The following is a 20,363-nucleotide window of genomic DNA, read 5'->3' as shown; positions in this document are numbered from 1 at the left end:
ATTTCGGCATTAAGCCTGCTGAGGAGCAGTCTGGCTATTGTTCTCCTTGACCTCTGCGCTGCTCTGATGACCTGTGGAAAACTGCCGGAAAGAGAGACGTTCAAGAATTTTATGTAAATCTTAACATTTTGGTGACTCATTTGGTGTAATTTGTAATCATCGTACCACATAGATGTTAACCTCCTCTGTCTCTGAGTTTTTCCTGCCTTGCTTCCAGGACATTGCACTCTGCACTGAACTTCCTGAACATGACGGGCCTCTCTTTGACTGAGATGGATGGCTGTAAGCATTGCTGACCTAACCCGGGGCGGGGGGAACATTGTTTTGCCCTTGCACGCACACATTCACATGCATCAAAGTTGGAAGGAAATTATGCATTGTGATTCAAAATGGAAATGTAGCCTTAAATGTGCAGAGATGGGGATGAGAGTTGGCTCTGTGCTGCTCACCAAGCTTCAATCTTATTCTGAATTATGCAACCTTTGATATGTAGTCAGATTTTAACTTTGATTTTTGTGAAGTGTCCACAGTTAAGACAATTAATGGTGCATTAATTGACTGTTTTAAATAATTATGCATACTGCACTTTTGTTCTTAGCATTTATACATGTATAGAGTTACTGTAAACCAGTGGGCGTGAATGAGAGGGGGAGGAAAAAGGAGGAACAGCTGGGTTTCTTGTTCCTGCGATGCAGAGGTGCACCTGCTCTTTGGGTTTGGTTAGGTTTTAAAGTGTGTGCGTTGTTCTTGGCTTGTGCTCAATGTTTCTTGATATACTTCTGGTTTTCCTGCAACTGTGCCACATTGTTTGAACATCTGTGCCTGCATAGACATGGCAGATGAGATGTGAGACGTGAACTGTAGTTTCATTCATTCATTTGACAGGAAGAGTTGTGCCTCCATGTGTATGACGTACCCAAGCTGCGAAGCACCGTGTACGTCAACCTTTTTCTGTTTGGCTTATTTAAAGATATTGCGATGGCAAAAGCAAGGTTTTTGCATTTAATGGGATGTAGTGTGACAGTAGGTTATGTAATGTCTTTGGGAAGGTTTAGTCTCAATTCCCAGCTTGTGTCTTCTTGGGAAAGATGCTGTCCAACACTCCTATTCATGTTTGATGTTTGGCCAATATTATATTGTAATACAAAAACATGTCGTGAAGTTCAACTTTTAGATATAAACTAATAAAATGGTAACTGCATGAGTTTCTGTTCTCAAAAAGCAAATCAGTTGAAATGTATAATGCTACACAATGTTTTGCCATTTTGCAAAAACAAGATGCCTCCCCCTCCCCCCCTGCTCAGTCTCCTAAAAAAGCCTCTGTGTTGGAACATTTTATTTTTTATGATGGTGTCTTAAAACAAAAGCTTATCTATGCTCTTAGAGTAATAAATATCCCAAGTACAAAACCTAACGCCTGTTTAAAACCATTTAATTTGAACTTTACCAGGTGTGAGATCGGCGCTGTTTCTGGGTCATTTTCCCTCTTAAGCAGCACAGGCAGTCTTGGTGGAGTGAAACTGGATGGTACGTTCCTGGCTGAAGCTGAAAGGACACAGCTTGATCACCAAGAACCATATTGCTGTGCCATGTCTGGCATTGAGAGAGTCTGAAAAGCTGCAGGTGCAAGCTTGTGGCAAACTAAAACCCAAGCTGCTCGAATGGATTCACACTCGCAGACCCCCCCTCCCCCGACAATAATGTGGCTCTACCCCTGGCCCAAATGCCTTATTCATGGCCACTCATCAGCGGAACGCTTCTTCTCCACCCTCTCCAATGCTGGAACATTAAATATGCACAGAAAACCCCAAAGAATAGAAACCAACTCTCTGGATATCAGTGCAGAACTTGTTTAGTGGGCACCTTTTGGTAAAAGGGGGGGAAAAACAAAATTAAATCCAAAGCCATCATCAAACATACTTCTGTTATAATCAGAAACTTTCCCTCCACAATGTAGAGGTCAGTTCTCTTAAAAAAGGCTATTTTTAAAAAACTTACCCTATCTTTAACCCCACTATTCTTCAGCTGGAATGGCTTTTTGACTTGACAGCTCTTTAAGAATGTGACTGGTGGAAAGTACTGCTCAGTTTCTGCGTCTAAGCCTTAGTCTGTGCTTTACTTACGCACATATATAATCTTTTTCACGGCAAAAAGAAGGCTCAAGCACATATTTGAACCAGAAGCATTTAGTTTAGCACAGAGATCGTGTTTGTTGAAGAGAAAGTTGGATTACATGGAAACCCACTAAAGATGATGGATTAGTCAAATTAAATAAAGGGGTTTACTAAATGTGGCAGTGAGTGAAAGGCTTCTGAGAGCTGTTGGGACGTGAAGCAATTCGAAGCAGAAGAGGCACAAGGGAAGAAAAACATTTCTTCAATGCTCTGCCGTTGAAAGGCGCTCCGGTATTGAAGCACATAGAAATGTGGAGAATTCGTTTTTCTTTCAGGGAAAAGAAAAGCTGAAAAAAAAAAGTACAGTTGTAGAGACTACTCGAACATTGCAAATAATTTTCACCTTTTCATGTGTTTGCTTACAACAGGCCTCCAAGGTTGAGGGTAGTAATTAAAAGTGTAACCGTCTCAACTGTTTATACTTCAAAAAACTCAGTAGCTGCAGAGACTAAAAAAAAAGAAAATACTGTGTGCATCATAAAACTGAAAGTACACGAGCCAGATATTTGTATGCAACAGAATTTTCAGCTCTGTCATGGCTTCGTTTGGCACTGGTGGTCCTGTGCCCCTTTGCTCATTTCCTACATGACCTTTTGGTGTAAGAAAATGAGCCGTCTGCCATGAAATGTTTCATACTGGTCACGTTTTGTACGTGGTATGCTGTAAAAAAAATAAATAAATAAATAAATAAAAAAATATATATATATATACATACACACAACTACAAATATTATTTAATGGTTGGAGGCCACTCAGTTATTTTGTTTTTGATCAAGGATCATAATAATCTCTCATTATTTAATAGGCATCAGCTGGTCTGCACAGCCAGAAACCACAATTTGTTGTATGTGACTGGAAATGTATTTTTTGTAAAGAATGATGGCAATGGGTTGCCGTGACAAGAAAGATACTTCTAAATGTAGTCTAATAATATTTATAGATAAATCCAACGTGATGTAATTGGCTTTAATTCAGAGCAGAAGAGCAATGTTTAGTACTACTGCTGCTAAAAGACTGACGTCGGGTATAAAAACATGGACTGAAGCAAAAATACAGATTTTAAAACTTACAAAATGTGAGGCTTTCTTTTCAAGCAAATATGCATTTTGCCCCAAAAAACATTTTTTTGGGCTACATTGGTAAGACAAGTTGATATTACCTGGTTAATTGAGCGTACTATCTTCTGCATGCATTGTGTTTGCCCAGTTTGTTTTTAAAAGAGTCCAACTTTACTTTAACAAGGCTAGTGGGTACTTAAACAAGTTGGTGCTCATCAGTTAACAACAGTAAAGCAAAGCGTCTTGTTCTAAAGCAGGGGTCTGCAAAAGGCTGAATGAATTCACTGCCACATCAGCAAGTTTGGCAAAGGCCTGATCATTTGATTCAGGTGTGACGGAGCGAGGATGCATCCAAAAGTTGCAGGACCGTAGCACTGACAGAGTTGCAAACTCCTGTTCTAAAAGTCAGTCCAATATCCCGATTTTGTCATTTATGAGCTGAGTTTGCTTGTGGGGGTTTACCCATCTGACACTCCGATACTTGGTGGCCCTGTCACATGTATCCATGGAGAACAGGAGAGGGAACAGCTAAGCTCTGACCTGATACGCACCGTTACACAAACTGGGTTTCTCTTCATCTCCATGTTTCTGGTTGATTTTGGAGAATTTTCCTTTATTCGTGGTCTCACAAGCCTTTGGCTCCTTAAATAAATTCTGTCTGATCAGATTTCTGACAGCAGCAGATTTGCCGTCTTCTGCTGTCAGTGCAGCTCCAGAAGGCTTACAACAGCAATAGAATCTGAAAAAAAAAAATGTTGATTAAGTTTTTGATATATGACCTTTCTAATGCACACTAAAGGAAAAGTGTAGGTGGAACGGGTCCCTCAGGAGTGCACTTCCAGACTACTCCTTTTTTCTTTGTGGAGCAGCTGATTTGCTGGTTTTAACAGTTATTTGCCATGCACAGCATATTCTCTTGGATCTGAAACCAGTGAAGAAGGAAAAGGGCATTGCTTGTGGTGTTGGTGCTGCTTCACTGGCTGACTGCTACCTCAGGCTGTTGAAAGCAACTGGGGAGAAGCTAAATATAGAGAAAACCCCTTCGTTCACTTCTTTTTTTTTTTTTCCCCCTAAATATTTGATTTAGCAAAGTGTGTGAGGGGAACCCCTGCATGGAGAGTATCTCAGTCTGCATGAAAAATGAATGCAGTGTACTGTTTGGATGGTTTTATGCGCTGTGACAAAGATTTGATCTGTTATGCAGTGAGAGCATTTGGTTCCACACAGTAAATAAATGTTAATCCAAAACCATTTGAAGTCACTGAAGTGGTTATTTTAGTTTTAGAAGTGGGTTGTAGGAAATGTTGGGGGGTGGAAGGCAACTTTTCAGATGCTGATCAAGTTCTTATGATTGACCATGCTTTGACTCAGAGGTTTATACTGTAAAGCCTCAAGGTAAAGGACTAGAAAGTCACTCAGGGATGGCAGGATGTTTGATCTGAAAGCCTCTTTGATGTTCAAGCAGTGCTAACAAGGCCCGATTGAGCAATGGTCTGGGTCTGTACCCATCTGTTCTAACAGGACGACGGGGTTTTCCTCTGCATTATCCACTAAAACCTTCATCACATCCTGCGTCTTAGTGCATTTCTAGTACTGTGTTGTAGCCTCTTTTTCCTTCAGAAATGCATTGTTCCTCTGTTGCACAGATTTAATGCAACTGTGTTGGATGCATTCCTTAGAGCCCTTGATCATAACTGACGTCATTGACGTGCTACCATCAGTCATTTTCTACAAAATCCTCATGGCCTGTTCCGCCACGTTCAAAAGGAGGTCGGATGAGTTGAGATCTGTTCACTGTGGAGGCCATTTGGCTCCATAGTGTCAGTTGGAGATGATCTAAGCTTCATGACGCATTCTCCTGCTGGAAGTAGCCATTAGGATATGGGTATGCTGCGGTCATAAAAGGGCAGTCATGCTCAGCGACAACAGTTGTTTGTAACTTAATATCCAAGTCAGTTTAATTTAATAAGCCTGGTGTTGAGTTGTATTGCTTGACTTGATAGAAGCTGAGTTTATTCTTCCTTCTCATTGTTTTCTCACTCATCTGCAGAGCCGCTGTAACCTGCTGGATCTTTAGCTTTTCTCTGGCCTCTATTTTGTATGCCTGTTATACTTTATTCCGTCTCACAACTTCCATATAGTTCACTTTCCCCCATGTGCATACACCGTTTTCCCCATTATCCCTCGGATAATGAGTGTAAAGGTAAATTTACATTTCTGGTCATAAGAATTTGTATGTGAAGAGGACCGTCAGCGCAGCAAATTTGTTTGAAGACATGTTTGCTGCCGTGTATCGAAGAGTATTCTGAACCAGATTAATGTTTTTTTGCTGCCGTACCTTTGCTGTTAGCGTGTGAGAGGCCACAGTCCCCATGCATGCCCTCTGAGTTAAAGTATAAGGTTAGGACTTGTAAGAAGACACTGCCATGTCAGCAATTTGTCATGACAATGCTGTCATTCCCCCTTTTCGTAGTCTTTCTTTTTTGTCTTGCCTCATATGCATGGTGAGGTGAAGGGAGGACACACGACTGCAGCTATGCCCAGAACACAGGGATACAGTGAGGACTCTTGCTCTCTTTCCAACACCAGTAGCCGCATGGGTCATCTATCATACAGCTGTCACCTGTGGCCATGCTCTGCAAAGAGCCTCTGGCATTGGGCTGAGTTCTCCAGTGCAGCAAATCAGAGTCCTAAAGTTTGTGCTGCCACGTTTCATTCAGCTGATGTTGTTGCATAAAGCAGAACAGCTTATTCGGGGTTTGTGTCCGTCACAGATCTGATGTGAAAATGGATTAATATCCCCAAAGGAGAATGAATAATGCTGCATGCTGTACATGATGGTGTCATGGCTCTTGTGTTATTCTTTGGAGACGACGTTATTGCCTCTTCTTTTAGAAATTAAACAGCTTCTCCGTAATTCCCTGAAGATAAGTCTGAGGTCGCTGCATTGCTGTCTATCTTCCATTCCCAAGGTTTGCTTAAAGGCTGACTAGGCTTTGTGGGGTAATAAGGAGGTGGAGTGGCGCATAATTCATTAAAACAGAGTCTGCAACCAAAGGCAGGAAACAAATTACAGAGCCAGTATCAAGCCTCCGCTGCACATATTGAAGGCTAACAACAGAAGAGATGTTAAAAATAAATGGTGAACCAAGCACATTTACCATACAGTGCCTACAAGGGTATTTTGTCTTTGAGGTTTTTTCTCACTTTCTTACATTTCATCTACAAGTTTTAATAAAACCTGATTAATTGTGAGGTGGAAGCAAACTGCTAAGTTTTCAATCAGCACAGGTCTTTCAAATATAAGCATTAATGCTAAGCCCTTTTTACTTCGATACCACGAAATAAAGTCCCATCCAACAACCTGTCTTTAGAAGTCACCTTATCAGTAAACTTATGTTTTATTGTGTAGAGGACGTTGAACTGTCTTATTGCTGAAATGATTTATACTAATAGACTTAACTTGACCAAATCCAACAGAGTATCTGTGGCAAGACTTAAAAATTTGCTTTCCTGGCACTTTTTATCCAACCTGTGACTGACCCGTGTATTATTTTACTTCTTCCCCTCAATTTTGTGCTCCTTTGTGCTGTTTCATCTCAAAATAGCGCAATTTTTTTTTTACAAGGTCACATAATCTTTGTACTTGCTGCTTTCTTTATCAATTCTATGTTGATTGGTGAGAAGAAGCCACCCAAATGTTTGGAGGTTGGGGGGAATGAGGGTGAATTTTTCACTGTAATGCAGCTTTAAATTCATGGATCTGATGGGCATATTGATAACTACAAAACCCAGTCAGAATATCAGTAGCAAAGCTTCAGTAGCTCTTCTCCTGCAAAGACTGCTACGCCGATTCTTTCAGTGTGTCCTTTTCTCTTTTTTTTTTCCTCTCCTGCTGTTGCTGTCATTCATTCAGACAAGCTCAGAGTGAGTCAGTGCTGCTCGTCGAAGCAGAGCTCTTTCAGAGTGCGGAGGAGGCGAGGCAGAGACAACAGAGCAGCGCTGGTCCCTGAAGGTTAGATATAAGAGGGATGCTGCTGAGCAAGCTTTATCACTCAGTTACACAGCAGGATCAGTCACTACAGACTGCAGCTCTGCTTCTTGTTTCTGTGCTCAGATGTTTGTTTCATCACATCAGTTTCTCGTTTCTTTAGCTTTTCTCGCTTCGTGGCATCTTGTCTTAAATGTCGTTATCTTTTCCAGCCTCGCACTGCTATATTAATCATCGCACTGGAAATTGGGCTGAGCGATTCACTGCAACACCCTGCAATCATGTTCCTCTTTCATCCTGAACGTTGTCGCACACCCTTCCCTATTGTATGTGTGAAGATTATATCAGAGATTATATGTTCAGCCTTCGTGTGTATTTTGATCTGAAAATATTCTCTTCTACTTCTTACTAACACTAAAATGACTTCCTTCACATTTGAATAGATCGCTAATGCACAGAGCAGGAATAACTTTCCCATATCGCCCACAGTAATGATTTAGTGCTCTTTAAATGAAAGATCCATAAAATGTCTTTAACGTTTTGTCCTTCAGAAGGTCTTTTGTGTAATTGTAAGCAGGACTGTGAGCGCCATGGGTTTTTTCATTGGCATGCACCCCCTGCTGCCCTGTGACGTCTCCCCTCCCACAGCCATGTGTGTCAGATTTTTGTGTGCGACGGAGTGCGTGCTGCTGCTGTGCCAGCATATTCCTCAATCCGATGGCTCTGTAGCTGGCCACCCCTTCAGGCCCGAACGCAGCTCTCCAAACCCAACCCCAATGATCCCCAAACTATTCCCCCACGGTGCCAAGCGGGCAGGACAGAGCAAGGCTTAAGGCACAGTTTATGACCCCCCTTTTGTCCTCCAGTGGGGCAGAACGTTGTTAACATGATGGATGGAATGGCAAGATGGAGTTATGCAATCGTGCCGAAGGGCATAAAATATTGCCATCTCTGGCGGGATGGAGTTTGGAGGGCAACCAAAGGACCATACGTTGTGCTTAACCTCTGCTTGGCAACCGACAGCGCTGATGCACCTGGTGTGTCTGACTCAGGCCAGAATGTGCAGAAAGGAAGTTGTTTTATGGCTTTTTAACAAAGGACGTATATCTAAGGGCTGGCCTCTGCTGTAAAAACGTTCATCTCAATCTGTCACTTTGTTTTATTTAGTTTGAAATTCAGTCTGGTTTAGTGCAAGAGACAGCTGCACAGGTTGCTGCTTTAGCCCCAGCCAGAGCTGAATTCAATCAGTTGAGTTTATTTGTATAGCACACTTCAGAAATAAGGGAGTTCAAAATGCTTTACCATCCTAAAGACACAAAAGTAAAAAGTAATTAAAATACACCATACCGGTCAATTGAGAAATGAGTAACAAACATAAAATTTTGATTAACATCTTCAAAATGACCAATGCACATCAAAAATGTTGGTCAATTGATTGCAAAAATCAAAAACAGAAAATTAAGTGGCAAATATTTCCTGCCATCACATCCCAATGTTTTCCAATTGGTGTCCATGTCCAGTTGTGACTGGGGTAGAGGCAAAGCAAAACCCTGGACATGCAAACAACCAGCCACACACTGGTATGTACAGTCAATAATGAATAAATAATTATAGATCGATAGAGACATTACTTCCCTGAGTGTAAATAAAAGAAGGACAATTATTTGGTCTTCACTTTTCAAAATACATCTCGTATGAAAAGTTAACACAATTATCATATTGGTTGGCATTAATTACTGTTAATTTCGACCTATGCTTTCCGCATAGCATTGGTTTCCAACCCTGGCACTCAAGTACCCCTGCCCTGCATGGATTAAGTGTCTCCTTTCTTTCACTCGACTGAACTTAAATGAATGGGTGATTAACTTCTGCATCACTTGATGGCTGTAGAGGAGGTCATACGAACATTTGAATCAGGTGTGCTGGAACAGAAACCCATCTAAAACATGCAGGGTGGGGTTTCTTGAGGGCCGGGATCGGGAATCATTGCCCTTAAGAATTCAGATTCTTACCTTGACTGGCATTTTCAAAAGACTGACAAATTCAGCTCATGTCACGAGAGGATGAAAGCTCAAAAGAGTAATAGAGAATAATTTGGCTGCGATCAGATGCATGTAAGAGGGGTATGAATACTTTTCATGAGTGCCAGTTTTTATGGGACAAGAGTGTGTGGGGAATCTGCTGTGACTCAGTTTTTGATCAATTCAGCAAGAAGGTTCAAGGGGAAGCACATTCAGCTGATGACACACACTCTTGCCTCCTTATCTACTCACACACTTAAGGCACATGTACCAGAAAGCATGAGAAACCGATTGTCCAGAACAGTGTCCGGACAATCATAACGTGTCAGTAATTATCATATCGGGACAGGAATAAATTGTCACCACATGAACTAATTCTTCTGGTTTTGTTGACACATCATTGTAAAAAACATGCTCTCACTGTGAAATGTGCTGAAATCGAGCCCTTAAGTGACCTGTTTCTGATCAGTCCCTATTGTTTTAATAAACTAGCTACGGAGAAGAATTAGCTGACTCGCATTTTCCTTAAATAAATATGTTTTAAAGCATAACAAGAATCTAAGCTCAGTTAAAGTTTGACCTTTTTAAGTCTTTTAGATTTTCATCTAAAGATGGCTAAATGCAATCCAGATTCCTCAGAAAATGTTATTTGAATTTGAATTAAGGTCAAATAACCATTGAGCCTGATATCAACTTGGTGTCAAATCCACTACTACGGACTTTGATGCAGTCTGCTGAAATATTTTTACTTCTTACACTGTATGCAAAATATGGAGCACTACCTACTTAGTGTCTAAACATGTTAAAAGTAATAGAAAGTTTAGCAGCTGTGACATCACCTCGGCTTTGCTGCCCTTGGCAGAGAGCCATATTGCCTGCAGGAAAAGCTGACATTGGCAAAGAATGTAGATCTACCTCTTGCAGGTTGCAGGTTGTGTATGGTGCATTCACTAATTAAGCATTTCAGGTTTACAAAAGAAGCTGAAAATGGGTTTTAAAACCTCTTTGAAATTGCATTTCAAATGTTTCTTCAATTTCTGCTGCATGCCAAAAAGGCGGCACTTGTATTTAGTTAGCTATGAGCAGCATGTCTGCTAAGAAGCCAAATACAGGCTAACTACCATAACGGAGAGCTCTGACAATATTAACATTATGTGCAATGAGTACATGAAAACTACTACTTAATCTAGCAGATATTTTTGCATAAATAAAATGGTGCAAAACTTTGATAATTTAGTGCCTTTATCATACTGTCTCAATCTAATTTTAATACTCATCTTAGAAGTCAAACCATTTAATTCAGTTAAAATTACATTTACTCTCATCTACCATCACATTTAAATTAAGCACTAAAGTTCAGTCATCTTTTATATGTCCGCTCTTTAATGAGGTTTAATTTGTAACCAAGTGCCAAAGCTTGATTCACTCGTTTAAGTTTTGTGGAGCTCATTTCTAATTTCAAAGATGGAGGTGATAAGAGCCGACCTATTGTTGTCCTTGGCAGCTTTAATTTATTGTTTATTGTCTCTGGGAGGTAATATCCTGTTACTGTGTGAGGGGCTTTCACTGCTGCAGTGAATTGAGTCTCCAGGCGGCAGGATATGAGAAACGGCACATTGAAAAGAGTTGAAAAAGATACGAGATAAGTGGGGAAAGAAAAGAGAGAGGGATGGGGAATCTGCTTTTTTGTTGTTTTTTTAGAGGCTTAAAGAAAAGACTTCAAAGGAAATATTTAATGTTATAAATTGCATCATTTGCACACATCTTGCATTTGAACCCATTGTTGGGTTCTGATGTTTAGACCCATGTCTGTTTTCTACCGACATGGGGAAGTGATTTCACTAGATCTGATAAGGATTTGTGCTTTGTTTAAGCCCTTTCTGCAAGATAGGAGAATGCATTCTGCTTTTGGATGGTGACAACCTACAGAAGAAGAGAGGCTAGTAACCTGTGTTGGGTAGAAGCATTCGGATGGCAGCGGAGAGTTTCTATTTCAAGCTTCAGCAAACTTACTTGTTGGAAAAGGAGAGGATGCATGTGTGTACGCCTGCACTCCTTATGCAATCCGTCTGAGAGGATGTGTTCTTTTTTGTCTCAGGAGAGATTAGACATTTAAGTGCTGGTTTGGACACAACCACTGACAGCCGGACACGTGCCGAAGCATGCCGTTTGGAGTTTTGATGCCTCCATCTTAGAAACGAACCTTTTTACACAAGAGCAGCAGCATTTTGCTGAGGTTGTACGTGTGACTGTGGGAGGCAAGTGGCAGAAGCCTGCGGTTTTGCAGCTATTTTCTGAAGTGGAAGATATATCTACTGTGTTTTGTGTGTGGGTGAGACTGAAGTATTTAACAGCATATGTGCACACAAACCGTAATCAAAAAGTGCTAATCCATTCCCCTCAGCTGCATGCATTCCCTACGTCCTGCCATGTTCTTGGTGTAATTATAGAAGGTTTGCCTTCAGATTCCCACTGGAATACAACTTTGATGTCCCCCCACCCCTCCTTCCTTCCCCGCTGGATGTCCGCAGGAGATTTTTCCACCTGCCCAACTAAGGTTATCTAAATTTAATGAGTTTTCCCTCTCACTTTGGCACATGACAAAGCATTTGGCTCACCTTGCTGAGGGTCCAAGACCCCCAGAGGGTTAATGTTTCACTCCATAATTGCGCTGCGGTTTCTGCAGGTATGCCGCTCCAGGTTGACATGAGATCTCTCAAGCCTCCGGGTCAGTAGTCGCACACACAAGCTGTGGAAAATGACCTCTGGAGGTGATGGAGCGTTCCCTTCACTCCCAGAACAGGTGCTCAGAAAAAGGAGGATGATAAATCAGAGTTAATGAACAACTCTCCAGAGGTTCGACTTAAACAGACACATGGAACAGAGGGTTGTTAAAGCATGAATGAGGAAAATTTGCAGCTGTCTTAATTGTGGCAGCAAAGATTCTGTTCTCATCTTTGTTTAAATCTCTGACTTTATAAAAATAAATCAATAGTTTTATGAATACACTGAAAATTTTAAGATCAGGATTCAATTGCAATGGCAGGAAAATCCAAACCCTTGTGGTGCTTTCAGTTGTTTTAATAATCTTCTTGTTTTTTTCTTTTTTGGGCTTTCTTTTAATATTGTGAAGAATTTATTATACAGTACTTTAATCAAATCTGCTTTCAAATATACTCAAATGATAGTTTTAAACAAAAATACCCATAGTCTCACACACAGAGATCATTATACAAAGAAGCTATGATGTTCAGCACTAACTTATTAGAATCTTAAAGAAATACTATTTCAGTTCAACTGTGGCTCGATTATTAATGCATTTCATGCTTGGGTAACACTTTATTTGAAGGGGGTTGAATAAGACTGACATGACACTGCCATAAACACCTGTCATGAACATGAATAAGCCTTCATGAATATTTATGACTGTTGTCAAAGCGTCATTCGGTAAATTATGACACTTTTAATACAAAGTTGACATTATTCAAAATGTCTTTGTTATGACAACTTGACATTAACCAAGAAATCATTACTGATATAAATTTGTTATAAAAGAATTAATGATTGCACTTTAAAAATTAGGTAACTTTATGTTATTAAAGATAAAGTTTAAACATTAATGATTTCTTGGTTAATGTCAAGTTGTCATAACAAAGACATTTTGAATAATGTCAACTTTGTATTAAAAGTGTCATAATTTACCGAATGATGCTTTATGACAACAGTCATAAATATTCATGAAGGCTTATTCATGTTCATGACATGTGATATGTCATGTTTATGACAGTGTTATGTCAGTCTTATTCAACCCCCTTCAAATAAAGTGTTACCCATCCTTGTCTCAATATAAATGTGTCCTGATGATAACATTGAAAATTGTCCATCTGTGTTTGGTGAGAAGGACCGGGATTGTTGTTTTCAAGGAGCAATAATCTTGGTTTTGTATATTTTGAAAAGCAAATAATTGTGGTGCAGACTTCATAAAAGTAAACAAGCAGATAATGGATTCAAATTGATTAGCCAGCTGTGGTTTATGACCTTCTTTTGTTAACATTAACACTGCGGACATACAAATGAGCAGAAATCTTGCTTGGGGTGCAAATGGCGTGACAATTTTCTTTCTCTTACAAAATATTACAGGAAAAATCTCAAAGTTACTGTTTGTTTTTTTTTTTCTTTTGCTTTCATTCAAAGCAGCTGCTTATCCCACTTATAGTGAAATTAAGTAACATTTAGGCTGTATAACCTTGTTAAAACATCCACACTTGAGATTACAGTGTTGGCACAACCAGGAGATGGTTGTGTCTCGTATACTGATGAGTCCTGGTTTTATGGTTGTTCCTAACTGGTTTCATATGCGTCTCTTTTAGCCATCATGTATGTTATGGGAGCCCTGGGACCTGCTGCCGGCTACCTGCTGGGTGGCGTCCTAATCGGCTTCTACGTCGACCCCAAAACTGTGGTGAACATTGACCAGAATGACCCGCGCTTCGTTGGCAACTGGTAAACATGCACTTACTCCTCTATGCTGTTTCCACCTCAATATTGACAGGATGTACACACACTGCAATGGAAAATATTTCACCCTTTTGAAAGCATCTTATTGTTTTTTTGTCTTTTTTTTTAAGGTGGAGTGGCTTCCTCCTCTGTTCCATTGCCATGCTTCTGGTCATTTTCCCCATGTTTGCCTTCCCCAAAAAGCTGCCTCCACGCCATAAGAGAAAGAAGAAGAAAAAGATGAGTTCGTTGGGTGACGTGTCCAGCGACGATGATGTGAAGAAGGAAAAGTCTAGTAGTAAAGACCAAAATGTGTCCTCCTCTATGGGATTTGGAAAAGACATCAAAGGTGAGGGAGGGAGGATTTCACCTTGAGGCTTTTGAGTGTTAGAAGAATCTTGCAGAGTTTAGCTAAAAAAACAACAACAATAAGTCAGGCTTTAGGCTGCACATGTCCAGTCTGACTGGGCTTGATTTTTTTTTTCCCGGAGAACAATTAATGAAAATGTTGGCCTCAAAAGCTGGTAGAAAGAGAACTCAGTACTGAAATTGTAGCTGAAGGTGATTCTAAGAAAAAAAAAAAAACTATCCAGAGGGGAGGAATAGAGATGCATGCCGTATCTTTGATTTTTTTTATTTTTTATAAGAAAACAACAAAACCATTCATCATTTTCCTTCCACCTCCCAATTATACATCACGCTGTTCCATCACATAAAATCCCAATGAAATACATTGAAGTATTTAATAGTTTTGACTTCAAAGTGCCGCAAAATGAACTGTGAGATGTTGATGAGCGAACAGGCTTTAATCCAATCAATGTTGAGGCTTAGACATCTGATCCAATAATGGAAGCTTTATTGAGATCTCCTGTAAATATTGTATTGATGGATGTGCAGCGGTGGTAAACATTGGATTTTGTTGGAAACGTTGTAGAAATTTTTAATGTCCTCGCTGAGGCAGGAAACACCCGGTATTCCCCGGATACGCTTTGTCCTGCTGTAGTGTTTCCCAGATTCCCTCCTGTCTCTTTTTTTTTTTTTTTTTTTTGCTCTTGTTCTGTTTCGCTTTTAAATGAGCTCCCAGGGGACATCGCACTCTGCATCGCATAGGCTTTGGTGTAGCTCAGCTGAAACACAACTGCTGGTGTTTGCCATCACTCACTCAGATTCTGTGCAAACTCAAACATGTACTTAGCATGGTTGCTCACTCTCAAATTAATGCTTATGTGCACAGCTGGGGCAGTCAAAACAGCGCTTTGTCTCGGTGATGCATCCAGCGCAGGCCGGGAACGAGCTGCAGGCCTGCCGGATCGCTGCTCCCTCAGCTGCAGTTTTATTTGTCTCAGCAGGATGTTCGGGACTGCTGTGCAAACTGGGGCCAGTTTCGCAGACTCAGGCGCTTCGCGGCGTAGATCCCGAATGTATTTTGGTACAGTACGTGTCCTTCTGTCGAGGTGTGCTTGTTTGTCTGTTGCACAAATTCAGCATTTTTATGTGAAAGGTATGCTGCCCCCCCCCCCTTTTTTTTTTTTCTTCGCCCTTCACATCACAAGCAAACGCTGAAAACAAAATGCCAACACTCAGTGTTTTTCCATAATGCACATCAGAGGGACAACATTTTGATCATGGAATGTTCCAGACCTTGATCCATTGTTATGAGAAAGCAATTTTCCCCTAGAAGGTTGGGAGGCATTGCAAAAATGTCTACTGACACAGTGTATCATATTTACATTTCACTACGTGATTAGTTATGTTACGAATTTGTTCAGGAATGCACATGCACAGTTTTCAGCTGGTATGTTGGTCCACTCCACTATTTGCTGTGTGACTTGCTGCCATACGAAAACTCATCTTCAAGATCAAATTGATATTTGTTGCTGAATGTTTCAAAGGAACAGGAGTTCATCTGGAGGCTAAACTAACTGTCACATGTTTACGGTCTAATAAGCAAAGTTGTTGGGCTTCAATAAATCAATCAATCAACCTTTTATTCACAGAGCACTTTACACACCCAACGGGACCAAAGTGCTGCGCAAGGTTATAAAATAAAGCGTAGTCAATAAGAAACAAACACCAAGTCAGATAAGAGACAGAAAATAAATAACAATAAATCATTAATAAGAATGACTTGTCTTCATAAAAATAGCAGGAATCTCTGGGTTCCTGTCGCCCTCTGTTTGCGTTGTTGCAGAGTCTAACCCTAACCCTCAGCAACTCAACAATCTTTTAATGGCTTTTAATTTTTAATGGCAAAAATTGCTATGAACATTGTAATTAGCTTTTCTTCGTTAGGGAGAATGTATCTCAATGGTCTTCCTTTTTACAGTTGCTATAAAGATCAGCTGTTTCATTCCCGCCTCTTAGTGGAGCCGTGCAATATGGCTCCCGATGTTTCTCCTGTTTGGACATACTACTTTTAATTTTGCATAACCTGAATATAATTTCCGTTTGGTGCCAACAGGGCTGTGTGTGTGTGTCCCATCGCGTGACCTCGTGTGTTCAGAATAAATTGTTTTGGTGTTACAAGGCCATAAATTAAAATTAAGATCGCCGCCTTTTAGTATAGTCAGTATCATCCATGACATAGTCTCCATGCATCAAAATTGGATTTTATCCTCCAGCTCCTCTACCACACAACTAATGTAAGTCAGCACTTTGGTGACGCTGATAATTGCAATTTTTAAAAAATCTAAATTTCTAAATGAGTTTTGCAGCTATGCTGTGACTGAGTCTTATTATTTAAAATGATTATTTAAGCAGTGTATAATAAACTTCTCAAAATGTAAATGGAAAACACAAAGGCATTAAAAAAACAGTAGGAAGATTAGTGAAAATATTGAAAATCACAAACAATTAAAAGCCGGTGAGATCAAATCAGCCTAAAGCTGTTTTTTATTACTCAAGGCATGATTGAAAGGCAGCAGGAGGCTGTTTGTAATAAGTATCACAATGTGGCGTTTAGCAGCAGGGTAAAAAGAGCGTTCACAAGAAAGATTGACTGTTTGTCATAGTGATGATATGCAGTAACGGCTGCTTAGAGTTGAATTAGAAACCACCGATTCAGATAGAAAAGCTCACAGAGTGAGTGAGCAATCAAACAAAAGTCAACAAAAAAGCGATTTGCTGATCTAATGCAAGCAAGTGATCTGTCTGATTGAGGAACAGCTGCTGTGGACCCCGGCAGGACGAGGCCATCTGTCCCCGACTCCAGACAGGATTACGTCCTGGCTCCCAGGAATGAAATAATTAGCATCACTATTTTATTCTTACCTTTGATCTGGGATCACGGACGCATGCTTCTAATATTCTCCCCCCACCCACCATGAGTCCTGCTGAATTAGAGCTGGGCCGGTTAAATCCCAAATCAAGGCGTCTTGTCATGCTGTTCAACTGGTCAGCTTTCCTAATAATCTTTAATGAAAGACACTTAATCCGCCTCTCATTTTGTGACTTTTTTTTATTCCTAGCTGGCTTTGTTGCGTTTAATGTGACCGGTTCATGACTTAATCTTCAAGTTGTGCCCCCTTCCCCCACCTCTACGGTTTAAAATCTTTATTCTGACAAAACCAGAAGACTTCTAGTCGATTGACTAATAAATGTACATGACTGTGTCCTTACAAATTTACAAAGTAAGGACACAGTAAGGTTCGGCTGGCATTTGCAGAAACTAAGAAAATGTATTTTTCTAGAAAGCACGCCCAAAAATCGATTGCTGTTTAACGAGAAATGTTAAATATTATTTTAAATTTAAGTACCTGTGTGGACTGAACTATTAATTAAAATTAATCTGTATCAAAGGATCATGATTTAAGTTTACGTATCAGCCAGAGGCATGAGAAAAATAATCTGTTGATTACCAGCAAATGCTTGAAGTAAATGTAAAAGAATAATAATTTTTTGCTTGATAGTCTGATATGCTGCAAGGTATGCTCACATGCTACTTGATGTCTTTCAGCCGTGATTTTCACAGTTTGGCTGCTGATAAAATGAGTAATCAGCAGAATGTGGACCAAACTCTTTGATAAAGGCTTTTGCAGGAGCAGCGGCACTAATGAGCTACACAGACCTGCGTGTTTTACATAACCGGATAATCCAGTCTCTCCTAAAATCCTGTTGCACATTATTGATTAAATTATTACCCCTGCCGGTGGAGATTGTTGGGTCTTTTGTTTGCAGGATAAGGTAATAATAATAATAAAAAAAGACAAACTTTGAAAATGTTTTTATTCTGAAATTCAAACACAAAGGTAAAGTTCTATAATTTGTGACGAATGCCTAGATGTTTTTGTTATGACCAGCTACTCTATGGAAAGGAAGCTGTAGAAGCACCCTGGACGATGCAATCTAAGTTATATTTGCACATGAATAAGGTAAGTCAGGTGAGAGATGGCAGCCTGATGTTTTGAGTAGGCATCCCCAGATTGTTCCTGATGCAGGGAGATTATGTTCATGTGCTTTCTGCAGAACTGGACTGCAGTTTATCCTGCCCCAAAGTGTCGGATAATTTCTTGGATTTTAATTGGTTGGATGTTGGCAGACAGAGGGACTTCCCCAGGGTGCCATTTATGTGAGAACCATGACTCAGTTGCTGCACTTTTTATGTTTGTAAGTGTAAAAGATGTTAAAATTGCTGAAAACAATGAAACAATGCCTTTCTACTTTGCCTCTTTATGCTGCTTTGTTCGGTCTACCTCATGATTTCTCATTGTAATAGACTGTGACAAAAAATTAAGGTTATGACTACATTTGCATGGCACTGAATATTTGCTTGTGTCCTTACAGGGTAGCTCTGTCCTTGAATGAAGCTTTTTATTTTGGGGAACAAAGTCAAAATTTATCAATCCGCTAAACTCATCTTTTTCTGAAAGTGTGGTAGATGTCTGATGACAACTTCTGTTTCGCAGACACATAAAAATGCGGAACTAAGTTGGTTTTTTTTACACCTAAATCATTGGGAATTTATGTGTTCAAGTCCTGCTTATCCTTCTGTAGTCATCCATGAAACAAGGTGCTCATCTAATTTAATGGGACATGGCTGAATGCATCTTTTGAATGAGAGAAAAAGCACAAGTTGTTTCAAACACTTTTATGTGTTAATACTTCCCTGTTATTTCAGTAAGTTTTGATTGTATAAGTGTTGCTTAAGTTGTAAACTTAGATTTTGTTTTTACCCATATCTGTAACCTTTCCAGCCATTTTGCTTATCAAGTTGTTTTTAACGGTTTGGGGGGGAAAACTTGCTGAATGGGCTTAATTGCAGTCTGACACTAACGATGGAGTCTTTCTTGCATATCACCCCCCCAGACCTCCCCAAAGCCGCTTTGAGGATCCTCAGCAACATGACGTTTCTGTTCGTCAGCCTGTCCTACACCGCTGAGTGTGCCATCGTCACGGCCTTCATCACCTTCATTCCCAAATTTATCGAGTCACAGTTTGGCATTCCCGCCTCCAAAGCCAGTATCTACACAGGTATGCTAGCTTTCCATTTCAGTTGTTTTTTTTTTTGTTGTTTTTTTTTTTGTTTTTTACTGTGAAATTTTATTAGATTATATCAAAAAGTCAAGACCACACTCCACGCTCTGCTTTCAGTTTGTGTACAGCATCCGGCATGTGGTGTGGAGAAGAATAGCAACTGGTGTAATCCCCCAGCTGAGCTGGCATTGCCAACATGCAACTTATCTGGTAGCAGGATTATTACAGTAGGCAGCGACTGGAGATGTAATTATAGCTTAAAAGCAGAAACAGTTAGTTACTTTGTCTGTGTGTATCCAGGCACACAAACAGTGTATGCTGGTTGACATACGGCTTCTTTAACACACACACAGGAGAAATACACACGATACCTCATTCCATCTGACTGTTGCCAGGATACACAGGGTAAGGGCAGTTGGGTGGTGCTGTTGCCATGGCTACCCAAACGCTGCCAAGCTGCTCGAATGTGATGATGGTTGGAGATGAGGAGACAGAAGAGGGCACTTCTGCTGACGGGAGTGCTGTGCTTCCGTTGAGTCCCAGGTGTAAAGACTCTCTGACGATGGAGATTAGTTTTTAATGCTTTTTTTTCTTTTAAATTATTGTTATTTGACCTTGATTTATACCGGCTGTCTCATTGAGATCCAAGATCTAATTTACAAGAGAGACCTGTTTTGATAAAACAAACCAAAAATATTACAAACACAGCAACAATACTAACAATTAAGAATTTTGACTCAATTAAATTAGCCAGCAAAATATGAGCTAAAAACAAGAGCAAGTTTCACAAGATGATTTCTCATATAGTTAGCAAGGTTTGGATTTGATGTCATTTTGTCAAATCTGAATCAATGTTAGTGTAGTAGTGTATTCAAATTTACGTTTGACATTTTGAGAGCTGAATGTCAAATATTACCAGATAAATCAGGGCTTAATATGTTTTATTGTTTATGAACCGAAAAAAAAGAAAATGTTGTGTTGTTATGCTATGTTGGAGCCATTTTGTCACAAATCATCCTCCAGATTGTTATGGTTAGAGGAGTCAACATTAATTAAATCAACTAACCAAACATTGCATTCCAGCAGTCTTTTGCTATTTCAATATTGAATACAATGCAACCATAGTAGAAATAAATCGCTTAAACATGTG

The 20,363-nt window shown here is 40.0% G+C and overlaps 1 protein-coding gene across 1 annotated transcript in view; it reads left to right on the top strand.

Moving 5' to 3' along the window:
- Window positions 1-20,363, top strand: part of slco5a1 (solute carrier organic anion transporter family member 5A1) — a 37,122-nt gene that overhangs the window by 8,034 nt on the left and 8,725 nt on the right. Inside the window, exons 3-5 of the mRNA XM_015046338.1 lie at window positions 13,615-13,747; window positions 13,873-14,090; window positions 19,046-19,210. Of these exons, the coding sequence (XP_014901824.1) occupies window positions 13,615-13,747; window positions 13,873-14,090; window positions 19,046-19,210 (516 nt within the window). The remainder of the gene's footprint in view (window positions 1-13,614; window positions 13,748-13,872; window positions 14,091-19,045; window positions 19,211-20,363) is intronic.

This window comes from Poecilia latipinna, unplaced genomic scaffold (genome assembly GCF_001443285.1).
Source record: "Poecilia latipinna isolate Pla-1442-1.1 unplaced genomic scaffold, P_latipinna-1.0 Scaffold775, whole genome shotgun sequence".
Taxonomy (NCBI): Eukaryota; Metazoa; Chordata; class Actinopteri; order Cyprinodontiformes; family Poeciliidae; genus Poecilia; species Poecilia latipinna.
The sequence above is the reverse complement of the archived record's forward strand: the minus strand, read 5'-3'. Positions and strand labels throughout refer to the sequence as shown.